Source organism: Magallana gigas, chromosome 3 (genome assembly GCF_963853765.1).
Source record: "Magallana gigas chromosome 3, xbMagGiga1.1, whole genome shotgun sequence".
Classification (NCBI taxonomy): Eukaryota; Metazoa; Mollusca; class Bivalvia; order Ostreida; family Ostreidae; genus Magallana; species Magallana gigas.
In genome coordinates this window covers 8,953,469-8,971,993 of record NC_088855.1, presented here as the reverse complement: position 1 = coordinate 8,971,993, position 18,525 = coordinate 8,953,469, and the positions used below count along the sequence as shown (strand labels likewise).

The 18,525-nt window shown below is 32.3% G+C and overlaps 1 protein-coding gene across 1 annotated transcript; it reads right to left on the bottom strand.

The window, feature by feature from the left end:
- Nucleotides 1–2,346: 2,346 nt before the first annotated feature.
- LOC105334711 (cholecystokinin receptor type A) lies at nt 2,347–8,830 on the bottom strand. The gene is made up of 3 exons (XM_020069906.3): nt 8,618–8,830; nt 8,414–8,475; nt 2,347–3,865 (listed from the first exon to the last, which is right to left on the bottom strand). The coding sequence occupies exon 3, from the start codon at nt 3,862–3,864 to the stop codon at nt 2,557–2,559; it is 1,308 nt and encodes a 435-aa protein (XP_019925465.3). The 5' UTR covers nt 3,865; nt 8,414–8,475; nt 8,618–8,830; the 3' UTR covers nt 2,347–2,556.
- Between the last annotated feature and the right edge of the window lie 9,695 nt (nt 8,831–18,525).

Sequence of the window (18,525 nt, the reverse complement as noted above, 5' to 3'; positions counted from 1 at the left end):
ACATTGTAGACTAAACGATTTTGTGAACTAAAAGACATGAATACGTCATTGTGAACTAGTTGAGAAGATAACGTGAATTTGTAAACAAGTTATTGTGAACTTGTAGAAAGGTATTGTGATCTTGTATACATAAATGATTGTTTTAACAGATATTGTAAATACTACTTCTAGTAAATTATGTACTGTTGCATATTTAAACATTTCTTCTGAACGGCATTTGTTGTTCTTAATTTCTAAATACAGGGAATCTTTCAGGCCTTGTACGTCCCCCTTCTTTGTATGTAAACAACATCATCATGTATTTTTGTAATTCTCTTGTTACCAATTTTACAGAGAACAATGCTTGGGATACCAATGATAGATGTTTTTAATTGTAGAAAAAGAAAAAAAGTCTTCTAAAATTCAAATACCGGTACAGTGATACTAAGAGAACGATAAACATTCTAGTATATAAAGTACTTAAACAATCCCGAGTTTACAAACCAATGATTATCTCAGAACAAGGTTTAAGCGTTCCAAAAGGTAAAGCGATTTGTAGGCGTAAATCTTCATCACTTAGCAATGTTAAGAAATTGCATTGTCTATGACAAAGAAGAAACCAAAGAAAGAAAGATTCATGTATACGCTGAGTTCTGTAGAAGCTTTGAAATTAATGTTGAACGAGCTTTAAAAAAATATGCCATGAAAATTGTTAAAAAACACCCAATTGTGTATAAACTTAAGTGATGTCGTTGGTTAACCAACTTTCAAGAATAAATTTGAAATTAATCTTTATTGGACTTAAAAATGTTGAATAAGACATTAGCAGAACAGAGAACAACATTTGAATGTTGTTTTTGGTTAACCAATTTCAAGGCAAAATGGCTACGCACGGAATAAATGTCACACATATATATATATATATATATATATATATATATATATATATATATATATATATATATATATATATAGTGTGTGTGTGTCAGCATGACACAAAACTATGCCTACTCTGTTTTAACATTATGGTTTGAAATCGTCGATTGTACTGACTTGTACATTAACGCCTGTCAATGCCAGGATGTACACCTCTCTCAGAATTGTTCCATATACCCGATTCCTTTTGTGACTTACCTCTCATGTGATTCATTAAGCATTACACCAATGGTGATTGAAAATGAGGTTCTTGATCTTGCCTCTGGTCAGTGATACAAGCCCGATCAGTCATGCAGTACAATATCTTTCAAAAGGCATGGCAATTTCAAACGTGTTAATGTTAATTTTGTGATTGTTTTTATATCAGATATGCAGTACTACAAGCCCACCTACAAGTCCACCTTTTGCAACATATTTGAACAGTTTGGAAACGCCGTAATTATCTGTCAAAATAAAATTCTTCTTCGTCTTCTCCACTAATAATCATCTAAAGATTAAAACTTCTCAATAAAGAACAGGGGCGTACAAGGCGTTGTATATCCCCCACTCGGAGCAATGAAGACGATAGAATTTCATTTGAAGTTAGAATATCAATTTCTGACTTGTATGAATTGTTTTCAGTATAGATTTCACGATGCAAGTCAATATTGTGCTTTCATTCTATAAACATGACAGATATATGTTTCCAAATTAAGGTGCACATCGTTTTTTGCCTAAATCTTGGATCATTCACTGTTCTTAATTGTAAAATTAGGTATGAATGGGTCCTGACTCCATCCTAAAAGTACTTTTATTTAAAGAATAAGTTTATTTTGATTTTTATTATTGATTTTTTAAGATGAAGTCTAGACCCATTATGGCTCAAATTTGTGATTTTCACCAAAAACGTTTTACTTTATTGATTATTGTCAAAGAGTTAAATTTCTTCAATCGAATGTGTCAACGTAGCTCACTGTGATAGGCGGTCGCTCGTAGTCCATCCTTCTCGATTGATAGGGTGTTCGAATCCTATAGACGGCGTTTTATTTTTAATTCATTTACTTTTACGTAAACATGTTTTGTTTTTTATTGGAAATATCTAATACCATTTATATACAACAAAAACGTCATGTTCATGTTCTGTACATACAATGTCGGATAAAAAAAAGCGCTAGCACAGATATGTGATCATGCTGTAATGCTTAGAAGGCATCAAATCAAACAAAAGAGATAAGTACCAAGTAGCCTACATGTATTATTGTATATTATGTATTTGTCAGAGAATGTAGTTCTATCTTATACATGTACATGTACTGCTGCATAGCTTCAAATGTAAAGATTTTTCATATGTTCATATGCCATTTCAAAATCCTGGGTACGGGGGGATTTGTCGGGCCTTGAACGCTCTTGTGTTTGTTCTGATATTGCAACTATGCTTTAACATGATGCTAGTTACTAGCTAAGTGCTAGTTTTGTCATGATTTACTTGTTGTTTTTATACAACAGTTAAAATATAACACTATTTAATACATCTAATTACTTTTGCATGCATATCTTATTTCATGAATGAAAATATATACAGTTTATGAATACTTGAAGGATGGTAAACAGTCATGTCTTGAAGGATGGTAAACAGTCATGTCTTTAGTAATACCACTGATATCATTTTCGTGGACGACAGGAATACATTGTCTGTACCTCTTTCCTGAAGCGACGGTCACTGTAGAAATATATAAAACAGTTAACAACATGGTTAAGATATCCGAGTTCAAAACCAAACAGGAATATATAGGCCTCAGTTACGGACATCCCACTCAGTGTCTCTTCCGCCAGGATCCGGAGGAGCGTCAAAACAAGGAACGTGATGAGGGTCACGAAGAATATGATGCTGATAAGAAACAGGCCAATGGTGACCTTTGTAACAGCGTTGTTGATCATAAACCTTCTTGTTGAACACAAAGGCTTAGCGGACATGGACCGTGTTGCCTGCATTTTGCTGTAATCTAGGCTGCAAACAGACGAAACACTCAGCGAGATCTTCAGGGCGTTTGGACCCTTGTCCTCTGATTGGGCAGAGTTTAATTCTTTTGTCGATTCGTTTGCCGCCATTTTCATGATATTTTGAAAATCGGGTGAATGGTTTATGTCTGCCTTGTCGGCATCTTCGATGTTTATTTGAGGAATGTCATAATTTTCGGTATATTTGAGGGATTTCGACAATCTGCTTATGGATTCCTCGGTCTTTCCCGATGACACCTGTGTGGTTTCACTTTCGCTGATTTTCGCGTGGTGTTTTCGTAAAGTGTTACTCCGTTGAATAGCTCTTCTAATGGGGAGATACAGTAACACAATAGCAAACCCTAAGACAAGAACCTCGAAAAGAAGGAAAAAGAAGTAGCCGGTTGGTATATAAGATTCTTTTAGATCGTCACTAACGAAACACTCGTAGCCATTGGTGTCGTTTGAGAGTGCAACTGTGTGCGTTCCCGCAATGTAACCGATCGGGGCAGCATTAAACGTGGCTATCAAAAACAGAACCAAACAGAATTTCCGAGCTGTAGAACATGAAATCTGCTCCCGAACAGGATAACAAATTCGTCGATATCTCTCTACGGCTATCAGAACTGTTAGGAAAGCCGACCATATTCCCCAAACATAGCTGTTGAGAAGAGCCAGGCGGCATGTTAGGTCATAATCGAAGGAGAAGGGTTTCATCACCATTGTTATTTCCACGGGAAGATACGTCGCGCAGACGAACAAGTCCGAAACTGCAAGAGCTGAGACCATGACGTGATAGGTCGAAAAGTTGTTGAGGTTTCGAGAGAAAACTATCAGGATGTGAAAATTTCCCATAATTCCTACTACGGAGAATAAACCGACAACAACTGCGACTGGGATTCTCTTGATGATCTCCTCATGTTCCACTTCCGCCCAAAACTGTTGTGTGTCCAAATCAGTTAAATTTTTCATCCTGAAGAAGAAATAAAAATAAGAGAAATGCAAACGAGTTTACATCAGATATGACACGAAATCAATATGCTTTGATATTTATTTTTCACACTTTAAAAGAAATATAAATTTATAAGATATATTCAAAAAATTTTGGCATCAGAGATGATACGGTTTCAAGTTGTGTATGTGGTGGAGTTCCCGCAGACAACACCCACTATCCAATAAATTAAAACATAAAATCTGCATATACAAACACAATTATTTGTATTAAAACAGGTTGACAATATTCTTTTAATTACGAGAAAAGATCTCGCATTGACATGAAAAGTAGGACATGTGTATATTAATTTTTAGATTTCTTTATTTTAAGAAACATTTTTTCTATCATTACGACATACTTTTAATTATATTAAAAAACGATAGAAAATTCTCGTTATAACGAAAACAAATTTATACGGCAGATATCACCCGTGTATAGTGATATCAATACTTTATATCGAACAAAACACACTTCGTTGAGTTAATTAGATGACCTGGATAAAGTAAGACAGCCTTTACGGTTGAATTAAATTATGATTTATACCTACAGGGTCAAAGAGTGATATATCTGTTTGTCTCAAGGGAATTAACGAGACCATAACCTTTAAATAAATATCAAAGTGAAGAAATAGCAATATCTTGAGACTTTACTATCAAAGTAATTTAAATGCTGAAAACTGATAAAATCAATATGTCGTTGCCTTCAACGTTGCTTAATTTTAAAGTAACACATTTCTTACCGAGAAGTTATTTACTCTCTCCATCATCTAATAAACTTATTTATTTTGTAATCTACAGTATCCTACTTTTTCACACATATTTATATTCAATGTGTGATGATTCAAAAACTAACTCCACTATCAAAATGTAAGAAAACATCTTGAAGCGTAAAGGACCAATCTTCAGTGAAGCCAGTTATCCATCATCATATAAATATTCTTTGGGCTTATTTATAATGAAAATATATGACTAATTAAAAACTCAATCCAAACAAAAATCAGTGTAAATAATTCAATTTGTATATTTTGTATAAAACAAGCATCTTTAATCATTTATCATTACTTTGAAGCCTGAAAGTATATATATATATATATATATATATATATATATATATATATATATATATATATATATATATATATATATATATATATATATATATAATTAACCTTTTTAATTATGAACATTTCAAAAACTAAATTTCCTGTGACAAGTCCACCTGAATTCTTGATATCCTGAACATTAAATACTGTCACATTTTGCATGAAAAATGACAAATAAAAATTTGTCAACCAAACAGAACGTTGAAGAATTGGTTTGTTTGTGATGGTCCAAATACAAACATGCTATATGTCAGAATTTCTTTCTCGTAAATTTTAAAAAGTTAATTAAGTTGACAAATTAAAAAGTCGACATAACATATTGCAATAAAAGTAAACAAATGTAAAACGCTTATTTAAATTGTAAAAAAAAACCCACAAGAGATCCTGATACTTAACATTGGCAAGAAAAAAAGAAAAAAATATTAATTTATTTTAACAATTTATTCAAACACTGTGCCGGATAATTATGCCAGTGCCAAGGTGGCATTTTTGCACCCGGTTAAGCTGCATATATCGAAAAATTCAAATATGCCATATGATAGACCATTGCTTAAAGAGTTAACAACCACCTTTGTTATCAGTGTATCTCACCTGTCAGGTAAGATATTTACCTTTCAAAAATAAATTCCTATAGGAAAATAATTTTTCCTATAGGAAAATCAATATAGGTATTTTGAAATTTCCTATCGGAATACAAGAACTTCCTATAGGAATTTCAAATCCGATAGGAAAATTTAATATCCTATAGGAAAACTACATGTCTGAATCAAATTCCTACAGGAATTACCATTCTCCTATAGGAAATATAATTCCTACAGGACTTTTAAAAAATCCTATAGGATTGTCTATATCATTCTGTAGGAGAGTCAATTCTCCTATGGGAATTATCATTTTCCGATGGGATATTAATTTTTAAAGGTAAATATCTCACCTAATTAATTATCCGGCGCAGTGTACACGTACTTGTGTGATGCTATTTTCTGTATATTAAACATTGCAGTGGATCTCTTATTGTAACTCATTGCTTTATTTAAATTATTTTATGTTTCTTTCTCGGGAGAGGGAGTCAGTAAGTATTCTTATAAATAAATAAATAAATATTCATAACGACGATACAAACATCAAACATACCGTATAACTCAGATTTCAATACCGGGTATTTGATATTCGCTGACATTTAATATCGAGTGTTTTATATATCTGATTGTACACAAAGTAGTTTTTGAAAAGTTATAACAAAAATTTACCATATTATTCTATTTTTCTGTCTATATATACCATTACTGTAACATCTCCAACATGATAGAGAATGATTAATCGCGGTTTAGTTTTCATCGCAAAAGTGTTTCCCTTATCGTTTAGAAATGAACACAAATGAACACATTTGATCAATCTATTATCTATAGAAATTCCTTTTATGTTTAATGCTCAATTACTATACATTCGTAAAGTAGATAACTAAAGAAACAATAGTAGCTCATTTAACCAATCTTTCCTAGGCGACATGAATCCCAATGTAATCAATTCATCAATATCACTATCAAAATAGGCGATTTTGAACTTCCTGGTCTTAGTTGTATAACTGGATTATAACTTATACCTCCAAATATTGGCCAGATGTGAAATATTAGTTGATTTGACTGTTGTAATGCGCATACATTTAGGTCTTTGGTCTCTGATATATGAGGACTTGTAAAAGTAGAACAACGAAGAAATACTTTGATTTTTTTTTAAGAGTAGGAAACCGAGATATAAATCGTACAAGTTTAAGAATAAATGTAAATATATTTAACGTTTTCAAACATGTATCTAATGAATTGTTATAAATAGAACCATTTTAACAAGAGCTTGGACTTTCGGTATATGTATCAAACAGCAAGTGTTACGTAGGCCTGTCTATTTCATTGCTGGCTACTCAGCCATGGCTCTTTGAAATCAACCAACAAGATTTGTCTGGCTTTTGAGCTAAGACTACGCAATTGGTGCATATTTCGCTTGAAACTGCGTCATTTTTAACTTGTTTTGACGCAAGTGATAGACAGCTACGTCCAACCAAAAGCCCAAGGTCTTGTTAAAATGGTTCTAAGATTTTTTTTCTCCTACTTGCTTAATTATTTTACACCCAGTTTTGCATAAACACTTCATCTGCGAGTTTTCTAAAAGTTTAGCATAAACGTTTATAAACTGTGTAAAGATTTGAGTAATTAAAAGAGGCAACTCTGTTTCGTTACAATTCACGCAGTCTTAAATTTGTCAGCTTCGCTCCGCTCCGCCCATTCTTCATGACAAAGATTTCTCTTCCTATGATCTTACTATTACTAAAAAGGTTTAGTATAATGAAATACTCCTCGGGGAACAATTTTTGTTGCGAGTTTGACGAAAGAACCACCGTGTCTTGTATATTTAATAAGCGCATCTCTGGTTACACTTCTTTATATGCATATTTGCAAGACATTAAGGGATGTGTTTCTCAAAGCATGTACCTATTTAAATTAACCTTTATATTTAATAAAAGAGTTGGAAACTGTATGATATATTTGAACACTACAAAGAGGAGCATGCAAAATGCATGGTTTCAAAACAATGTTATTTATCATACATAATTGATTTATTAAAGAGACTTAAACACGATTTGAGATCAAAAATTTTATTTCTAATTTTTATGTATAAAATGGTTTACTGGTGCATTTGTAATGATTGACTTAAAGATTGAATGTTAAAGTCAAGTTACAAGCGAGATTCAGAGGTAAGAATTGATTGTTATGTAAACAAAGCTCGAGTCTTATGGTTGTTTACAAAAATTGTAAAGTAGATAATTACCATTTCTTATACAAAATGACTTGTAAAAAACAATTTAAACTAATTCAATATCTTCATAAATACTATTATCAACAAAAGAAAATTACATTTGAATGAAACTTACACCAATACAACATATAGTTAAACAATAACAATATTCGAGTTTTGTTTACAAAACAAAGAATTATGAACTCTGTATCTTGCTTATAGCTTGTATCTGTCAAATTTTTACATAGCATAATAAACTTCTATATTTATCATTATAAACGTTGAAAATGGAACAATAAAATTTGAAAATTTTAAGTCAAATCGTGTCTAAGTTAAATGTATAAGGTTATATACTCAAATAATTATCCATCAGATCTGTACATTAAGATTTTGAATTTGATATTTTTGGTCATAAAAAATCTAGGAAAGAAAAAAATCCTAAGCTTTTTTAAAATTTAGATTTAAATATTTTCATCCAAATACAGAGATCTTAATCTTAATGACAAAACTATATTCTAAAAATGGCCACGACTGTCCACCTCTGTAAGACTCCAAAGTGAAAAGTGTTTTTGTTTTTGACATCTCCATAGTTTGCCAAAATCGCATCTAACAACAATTGAACATTTATTTTTACTTACTTGCACAGGAATAATCGCAGGGTTGCAATTTAGAACGCTGGCAGGCCGTAGATTCTTGAAAACTGCAAAAAAAAAAAGCCATCCGCTTTTTAATCTAATTGCAGTATTCAAATGGGATCGCAGGTTTTACAACACAATTATTTCTATTATGAACATATTAATTTTTTTTTTCCAACAATCAGAAATTGTTTTTAATGATCTCACTTTGATGTACAAAAGTCATCGGCTTATTTACATCCCCTTCTGACAGTCCACAATAGATGTCCATAGGATTCTGAACGTATATCGAACCTTGCATACGTATATTGTATAGGTATCTGACTGTTTTCTCAGTATGTTTGATCAAGGCTATGGTCAGTGCTGGAGGGAGTGTAGACCAAGGTCAATTTTTCCGCTAAATTGTTTGACTGTGAACAATCTTCTCATCTACAAATGGGATTTTACACACTGGAAATCTCTGTTTTTGTTTTAGTCAAAGAATATGAAATCTATACCTGTCGATAGCATTTAAACAATCCAAACAAAACTTGTCAAATAGTTTGTCATATTTGCCCAATTTATTAGATCTCCTTGAAAAATAATCTAAAATCAAATGTCACAGTTTTCAATACATCTTTTATACCCCCGCCCATATTTTGTTATTCCTGTCTGTAATTTATGCATGTTAATGTACATCTGTATAGAATTGATAATTTACCTAAGGTATCCTTTTTGTTTTGCAAACTGATTAGATACTAGTAATCGCTCAGATAAAAACTTTAACAAATTTTGCAGTAATGCAAAGAAAAAATATATATTAAAACCGAGTAAAATATGCTAAAATTATAATTTGATAAATGGTTTTTTTTTAAAAAGACAAGCTGTAATTTTCCATTGGCGAAGTCATGATTTAGGAACATATGAATCATGTGGTGATGACCAAGTTTGTCCCTTACGGAGGACCACCCTCGTCCCAAGTCTGGCCCCAAATTATCTTACTTCTTTGGTTCAGTCTCAAAAAAGATAATTATGATTTTTATGCAATATATTCTACCTCATTATTTTTGTGCAACTTAACCATGTATACAAAGTTAAATATCTATGTAGTTAATGTTCTATCATAATTGTTAACCTATTGTAATTGATCGAAGATTTTCACGTGTAAAAATGGGAGCGTAGGACTTAAGAATTAAAAAAAATCGCACAATTTCAAGCATAGGTTTCTTCTTCTTCTTTTTCTGTCATGTATTCATGACTCAATTTGCATGGTACCGCAATCTAGTTCAAAATGTATTCTAACGTATTTATTGTAATTTGACTGTAGCACGGGTTAGTGACGACTGTATACTGTACGGACTGATCAGGATCTCCCCTAGTCACTCGTCTGGACTAGTCTACCGAGGATTACCAGTTCACCGTAGGCGTTCTATGTTTTTCAATATTTGTTTTGAAATACAACAGTAGGATGATTAATTCTAAACAACATTACTGCTGTTTCTATTTGCCTTCTTCCACCAAAAGACACCCGAGTAAGGTTGTATGTGCTTTTGCACAAACATTTTCTTTAAAAAATTAAAAAAAAAATCTTCCTATGCATACGAGTGGGCCTAGCTATCAAAAGAAAGGAGTGATAGAAATTATGGAATATTGAATCTTCCATCTTCAAACAATATGGTATACAGAAACGATATGTTTACAGCTCTACTATGTGCACTTTGTAAATACAAAATTTGAAAATTCCGTTAAAAAATCTGTAGTTTCCTTCGATTATTATAGTCCCCCGTCTGTGAAAAAAGGGAAGGGGGAGGGCTATGGTTTTTATCGTGGTTTGACAATTATTTTGTCCCCAATTCGTTTTTCTTGACTTTTCGTTATGGTTTGGTGAATCGATTTCAAACTTTCTCCGTAGCTTCATAGTGATGTCCTACAGATAAAGTTTAAATATGTTTACTTTTAATCAACAAGTATTTAAGTTATAAATATAAAACTTTGACTCCTAAGGTAAGTGCTCAAAACACAATATAAAACACTTTGTGTTAAATGATGATTGTCAACGAAGAACTCGGTGTCTTTTACTTGTCTCTTATAAACTTTCCTGTCCTAAAAGTACACAGTGTGGGGTCTAGTTTTTTTCTGTAAACATAAAAGATACAATCAAAACAGTTGGCGGTTAAACGATAACAATAATTTGTTCAGAGTTGTAGCAATGTTTATTATTTTTTTTAATTCAAATAAATTACGATAAATTCAAACATTGTTTTTTTTTATTCAGCAGCGATGTAATTGCCCTAAAGTAATGCGGTTCGTTTGCCCTATATGTTTTAATTCGACTGTATTGTAATACGAGAATGAAATATCATTTAAAAAAGAACAGTGACATATTTATAGAAATTCAAAAGTATAAAAAAAAAATACCAAATAACATTGACATCTATCAACATTGTTCTTGATAAAAATGTTGTAATAGTACGAGCATTGTTGATTTGAATGAATAAAGGTGCATGCAATTAAAACACACCTAAATGAATATCCACAGAGTAAACTTAGATCCACCCCTTTAGATTAATTATTTTTAATAATAAATATATTCTAAGAGCGGTGCGTGATTTTGAGTTGCTCAGTTGATATTTGTGATTTCGGGTTTTTTTTGGTTGTCTGTGTCTTTATGAGTTTTACCGCCAAATTTGACAACCTTTGTAAGGACATTGACCAGAGTAGACCTATATTATACGTAGTGACTTCTACTTGAATTCTGGACCAGAACTTGCTATTTTTCTGATGATTAACTAAGTACTTATACTTTAACACTTACTGATAATGCTACATAGTCAATGATCACAAAATACCGAGTATGAATGAATTTGAATAAATAGCTTTTTATGTATGGAATACAGTATTTATTATAAATCTATTTGATTTAATCTTAATTTATTCGCCAGAGTATAAATTCACTTGAGAATTTAATGATGATCATATCGTTGGGTGAATTGGTCATTATGATATAAATATAATTCTTCCATTCATATTGCAGAGTCAGATGTCAAAGTCGTAACTACAAAATGTAATATCGCCGAGCGTTTATGAGCTTATCCCCACAGAATGGTAAAAAAGCGTTTCTGAGCATTTTTAAATGAGCAGTATATTTTTATGACTTATTTCGGAGAATTGTAATGCACATGTTATATAAGAGTCATCTCCCGCTGAAATGCTTCAAATACACCAGGTAGTAAACAAATGTTCAAAATATTATCTCGAAGGAAATTTTTTAATGTATGTACTATATTAGTGAACGGAGGTGCATTTAAAACTAAAGGCACTAGAAAAAAATTATCTCATGAAAATCAATGTAACATCTCGTGAAAACGACTTATTTTCTCATGAAAACTACAGATACAAGTTCGATATTATTTCGTAAAAACTACTTATAACCTGTAAAATGACTTTGTATATAAATTACATTGTTGATATTTCAGTGCTTATATGAATCTTTGCATAAAGCAATTGTGCCTTCAGTAAATGGAAAAATTATAAACCTTCAACAGGCATCTTTGTTTTGAAACAGTCTATAACTGGACATCCTTTTCTTGGTAAACATATCAATTACGTAAATGGTGCAAGTCACAGATGGCATATAAACTAACAAACAGTTAGAAAGCCTTTAATGGTTTTCGCTTTTATTCTAAAACATCCTTTTTCTCGCCAAGGTTTCAATCCTTGAAATAAAAATTCCGTCTCGTTTGCAAAATGCAGGATGCAAATAGCAGATAATGGGTCTGGTGATAAGTAACCACTTTGATGTCATTTGCGACGGTTTGTTGCGATACTCAGTGATAAGTAATCAATTTGATGTCCTCTGCGACGGTTTGTGGCGATACTCAAAGCAAAGGTCTTGTCCGTGTCATCTGAAACACTTTTAATTATCTACTGGTTCCCTCAGCCTCATTGCTGAATAAATTTGCATACAATTACAATGATCTCGTTTTCAAACATATATTGTCTATGCTCAAAGGTGGAATCCCCCTCTCTACCATTCAAACATTCAGCTTGCATTTGATCCTACTATGGGATGGTTATCGATACTTATCACTTCATGGACCAGTCTAGATGCACCAGGAACGATGTCCCCTGTATTGAATGAAACAGCTACGTCGTTCAGATGCATCGTAATAAAAGATATGGAAAAGCTGAAAAAAAAATGAGACAGATTCTAAAGCTTTGAATCAGGGATATAAACTATAGTGACTAATTTGATAAACCGACCCCAAGCCTCTACCACATGCGTTGATCTAAGCTAACAGTAAACACATTTTTATCTTTTGATTAAGAAAATGAGTTTTTTCATAGTCTAAATCCTACAGAATCTGTCCATTGACAATTTGGCAGTGAATCTTTTGAGGACTTATGTTGATAAATGACATGGTAACATGCTATTTCTTGGGTTACCTTTAATGAAAATAGCATACTTGTATACTGTCGAAATTTGTTTTATTTAAATTTATTAAGTCATTTAACTTTATTCATTTCTATTTCTTGTATTTTTATGTTTAAAGGATGTCAGAATTTGTGCCGTTCCAGTTGAAACAAAAATCAAAGTACTAAAAGTACTTGTAATGCTTATAGTAATGTTAATGACGTGCAATGTGGCCAAGGGGGAATCAGGTAAAATCCACCATCTTTCTGTTTAAAGATTGATTATGAAGCTAAATAGGGGGTTATATTTGTTTTATATTCAGAAAAATATCTAACCCGTATCGAGTTCATTGATTATAAAGACTACATACTAGTTCTCGGTTCGACATATGGTCGACGTACAGTGTCATAATAGGGGAAAGTAAGTATAAGCATCTGAATAAAATAACCGCAAAAACTCAGTCACTTTTAATCCTGCGACCAATGCAAGTCAACAGCCTCTTAACACGTTATAACAAAAAAAAAATACCAATAACCAATTAATTTTATTGGAGGAGTTATTTTTTAACGAAATGTTACAGTACATGTAGTTCTTTTGTATCCACCAACAGATATGAATAATGTTTTCCGGTATTTGATTTAAAATACACAAGGCGATAATACACCCATGTCACTGAATGGTAAAGAAAATTAAGAGAAAAATTCAAGAGAAGGATTCAGTATAAAAAAAAAACAACAAATCAAATATACATGAGGACCTATTCATTTACAAGGCTTAAGGAATATACAATAATTTTGGGTAGGTGAAAATACAAAATTTAAAACAGTTGTCATGTTGTAAATTTTGTATTTACATCCATGCACTAAATTTAAAATTTACAACATGAAAATTAAATCCGTTATATACAGGATTCGTTGTTTACCTGTTATTCTATTTTAGATAAAGATTTCGGGGTTTTTTTTCATATAAAGGTTAAATACTGAATCGTATTAATTGAATTATACTGACATTTCATCATATTCAGGAGCTTTATTTAAAGAGTGATAAAAACAGTAAATACTGTTTATTCCGAATACATTTCTTCAAAAGACATGGGCTATCGCGTCATCCGTGGTTCTAAAAGGGGTCATTGGGATCCGGATAAGTTAAGCTCCATCGGACAGTTGACCTCTTTGAAAACAAAGATCCATGTGAGAAGTTAATGTAATGAAATATATTACAGTTTTATGTAGACGAAAATTTTCTTTTTCATCCTCTCCCCTTCAATTCAAACTATTTGTTTCAAAACGGAAAGAACTTAATTATAACTTGTTAAAGCTGCATGGTCCGATTTTTTCGCTATTAGAGTATCAATAAAAAATGACAATAACAAACTGTTAACCATCTCAAAAATCCATAAAACGAAATACAAATTCAAAGCAGAGCAACACGGACCTTTAAAAAGATAGAGGTAGGATCAGGTGCCTAGGAGGAGTGAGCATCCTCTGCTGACCGGTTGCACCCACCTTGTGCTCCTTATCACAATTGGGCATATCATAATCGAGGTAAATGTAAAAATCGGGAAAATGTCATAATAGGGAAAGATGATTTGGTTTGTTTGTGATGGTCAAAATACAAACATTGAGCAAACACGGACCTCCATTACTTTAATAGTAGGATCAGGTGCCTCGGAGGAGTGATCATCCTCAGCTGACCGGTCACACCCGCCGTGTGCTCGTTGTCGTCATCGGGAAAAACGGAAAAGTCTGTAGACAATTAGGTGATTAATTATGGTCTAACAATTAGTATGAATAAGTCAGTCAGCATGCGACCCATATCAAAAATTTTTCCATACAAACCAATTATCTTAAAAAGTTATAGACTTTCGCTTATATACACCAACAGAATCGGTCTTGTTTCAAAGTTAGAAATATCCAAAGCAAATGAAATAATTTCTTTATTGCTAGCGCTCTCGAGCGCTAGCAACTACGTTAGTCTTTTTCACTGGAATACGCATGCTTGACTCCATAGTAGGGGATTCTGGGAATACTGTACTACTGTAGATAAACATTTGAATTTCGTTTTATCATCTTCACACGAAGTTTTGTGTTTTATTGAAAATGTCAAAAAGAAACAGTAGCTTAGGTCTTATAATGCAAAGTTTTTTTTAAATATTATAAAAAATAGCTAGCTTTATCTTAAATTCCTTCAAGCTCGGAAAACAACCACGGATATGTTTTCCGAGCTTGCCGGAAATGCCGGAAAGGCCCGAGAAGATACGATTGCTACACAACAGTACCAATGGTTCTTGAAAATTTTCACCTCGAAAATGAAATTAAAGCAGAAACATAATGATTAAGGCACAGTTAATAATCTATGCCATTGTCGATGTGAAGCCCACTCTAGATTCACAAATTGAGACCCCACTCCAGCACAATTCCAGTACACCACTGATCCTTCTTATTGTTAATTAATCGATTCAGAAATATAAACCAATGTTTTAGAAATCTGCTTTTGTGTTTTATGATGGCTAAGGCGCTAGCTCATCAATCTTTTTAAAAAATAAGCTTGTGGGCATCCAAAAAATCCCCAAACCAATTAGCATAATGGGAATGTTTGGAAAAAATCATATGGTTTCGTCCCCCGAATGATTAGGATTATTCAACCTGCATGTTATGCATAGACTTTTAAACATATTTTATTGAGTAATCAAATGGATTAGGCAACAGGCAAAGCCTATATAAACCCTCTCCAAAATACAAAGTAAAGAAGTGATGTTTTTATAAAATAATCATAGAATATAGTATATAGTATAATTTACCAGTTTACAGAGTGATATATTATTGATATTTTTTGTATACAAGACAAAGGATAATTGGATAATAAATAATAAGCTGGACTTTTGTCATATGATGATAAATTGTAAGTTAATTTGTTGTTTAGCATATACATGAACACATTGCATAGACTGTAAACAAAGCAGAAATATTAGTGAACAAAATGAACACAGGACTATTTTTGATTTGGCAAAACATTATGATTATAACCTTTATTTATAGTGATGTCACAGTTGTAATACATTCATAGCTACCTCCACATCAGGGGCGAATTTTAATAAGTGGCGACGGTACCCTTTTTGTGTCGTTTGTTTTTAAAACAAATGTACATCACTTTTTTCATTGAAATATGACTGAATTGACTGGGAAAACTACTGCAATGTCTTTTTTTTTATACACATACATAGAATAACCATCGTTTAAAAGCGGTCACAAAATTTGATATAAAATCGGATCAAGCAGCTTCAACTTCTTAAACTAAAAGATATGGCATATCGATAGAATTAATTCTCGATTTTCATTTCCATAAGTTCATTGGCCGTCTTTAATATGCATTTATTGTGCATAAATTGATACCAAATTTCTTGTTTTCAGTCTTATTTTAGTAAAATCGCTTTTCAAAAATGATTCTTTATCGATCCATCAAATAATGCACTGGTGTGACGAGCCACCCAAATGCGATAAATGGTTTTGGAAACAAAACATCAATTTGCGTTCGACCTCCTTGAGAGGTACACATAAGGATGACAGTAAAAGTACAGTCTAATTGTTATTGACGTGCACCTCTCTACCAGACGATAAGATCAAGCTGTGGCGTTTGTTTGCACTGATTTTAAACTAGTAATGTTGTATTCCAGATTAAGTCACGAAATGTCAGGTGCACCCCCAGTCGCGTTTTGTCGGCACGCGACAGGCACACTGTTACAACGCGAGAACGTGCCTGCTCGCGTTTTTAGTGTCGTAAATGCCTCTATACTCGAGATACCAATTCAAAAACGAGACAGTTTTCCCTTTTCCCTTTTTGTGGGAAGGGGAGGGGGGATATATATTTTTTGGAGTTTCTTTGATTTTTATATTAAAGCAAGATATTAATTGACCTACATAAAACAGAAAAAAATCATAAGCCTAATGGTGCCAAAATTCGGATTGGGTTCAATGTATGCGATTTACAGAAACAAACAGTTGGGCGATATGCTGCATATTCCTAAATTAGTATACGTGTAAAATCGCTTTTAAATGAGTTAATAATAATTAATAAAACCTTAAGTGTTGCAAATTCCACGTTTTCTCCTTTCTTTGATTAGGGACTTGTAGCATAGTGCTGTAGCTGCGTATATTTCTTATACTATTAAGATAAAACTGAAATAAGGATAATGGTGGAATGCTTTCGTTAAGAGAATGAAAATATTTCGGTTATAGATGGGGCAGTTAATGCACACTTGGCATGTGTAAAGATGACACCATAAATTATGCCTGGTTTCTAAGCAGCGGACTTATTGGTTCGATTTTTCTAAATTTACATGTTACAAATTTGAGATAGATGAGTCGTATACTGTTCGTAGAAATGTTGAAATTTAGTTATATAACAGGTAAATGGAAAATTAGAAGTGTTAGCTTCCGAGAAATGCATGGTGTTTATGATAGAAATGCAAAAATTTGATTTCTGTCGAGAAGGTCAAAGGGTATTATATGATAACCTAATTCTAACATTGAAAACTTTGCAGGAGATGAAATTTTTTATCATTTTAAAGTTCTGAGAGGTGCAAGGGATTTTATTCGTTGCTTACCTTTAATCAATAAAATATCAAAATACTTACACACAAAAAGCTTTGAATTTACACTGTATTATGTCGAGTAGCACATTTATACAACAATTGACTCGGTCATTGATCATTTATAAGTTCAGATGTTTATACAGCAACCAACATTTCAAAATTTTTCAAAAAGAAACCTATAAAGCTAGTCTTTGCACTTGCATAAATGGCTAGTCATTGCATGGAATTGGTTGCTTTTCAAAAGCATAACTACTTCAAAATCAGAACAGAAATACAACAGTGACCGTTTTTTTTCAATTTCATTTCCAGGGATCTCGTTTAGCTTCAAACATTTTATACAAACATATATGTTTTGAACATTTATGCCATACACAGAATGGATATTTAGCAATATGATAGTTTATGAATTTATGATAATCCAATAATATTATTGTATTATTATTTTCAGGAGATATTAAATTCATAATAGATGAAAACTTTCATTGATATACATATTCTCGAAAAAAAAATTCATATACTTGCATTTTACAGGATTTTTTCGCCAGAAGAACACTTATACTTTTTAAATAGGGAGTAGTTTTTACTTGTTTAGAAGCTGAATTATGAATAATGAAACTTTTCTGTTTCTCTGTTGATTTTGTGACAAAAAGATGTGTAAAACAAAATGGAGATATTTTAAAGGTGATGTTCAACAAATGCGTGGTCGTTGAGACATATTGTTGAACATATCCTCTTGATAGACAGAAATTCCCCAAAAAACTCTCTCTCTCTCTCTCTCTCTCTCTCTCTCTCTTTATCCGCCTAGTAACAGAAAATCCAATCAAAATTTGTAAAATTTGAATTCAAATTCAAAGCATCGGAATATTCAGGTTTAACTATGACCCTTTTTTGACCAATCACTGCATGCGTTAAAGACGCCGGATATAAAAAAATATTGAGCAGCAGTATCAAAGTTTAGGTATCTCACACATAATGCAAAGATTTCGAATGTAACAAACGTTTCGGATACTATTTGTTTTATTTTTCGCAAGAAGAACACGAAAATGGAAATTCACCATGCAAGGAACGACGAATACAAATTTATTACGGACGACATTTTCGAAACGTATACTGTTCCTTTTGACTTAACAG

Bases quoted from the DNA above. Each gene is read 5' to 3' on its own strand.
- LOC105334711 (XM_020069906.3), bottom strand. From the start codon at position 3,864: ATGAAAAATTTAACTGATTTGGACACACAACAGTTTTGGGCGGAAGTG.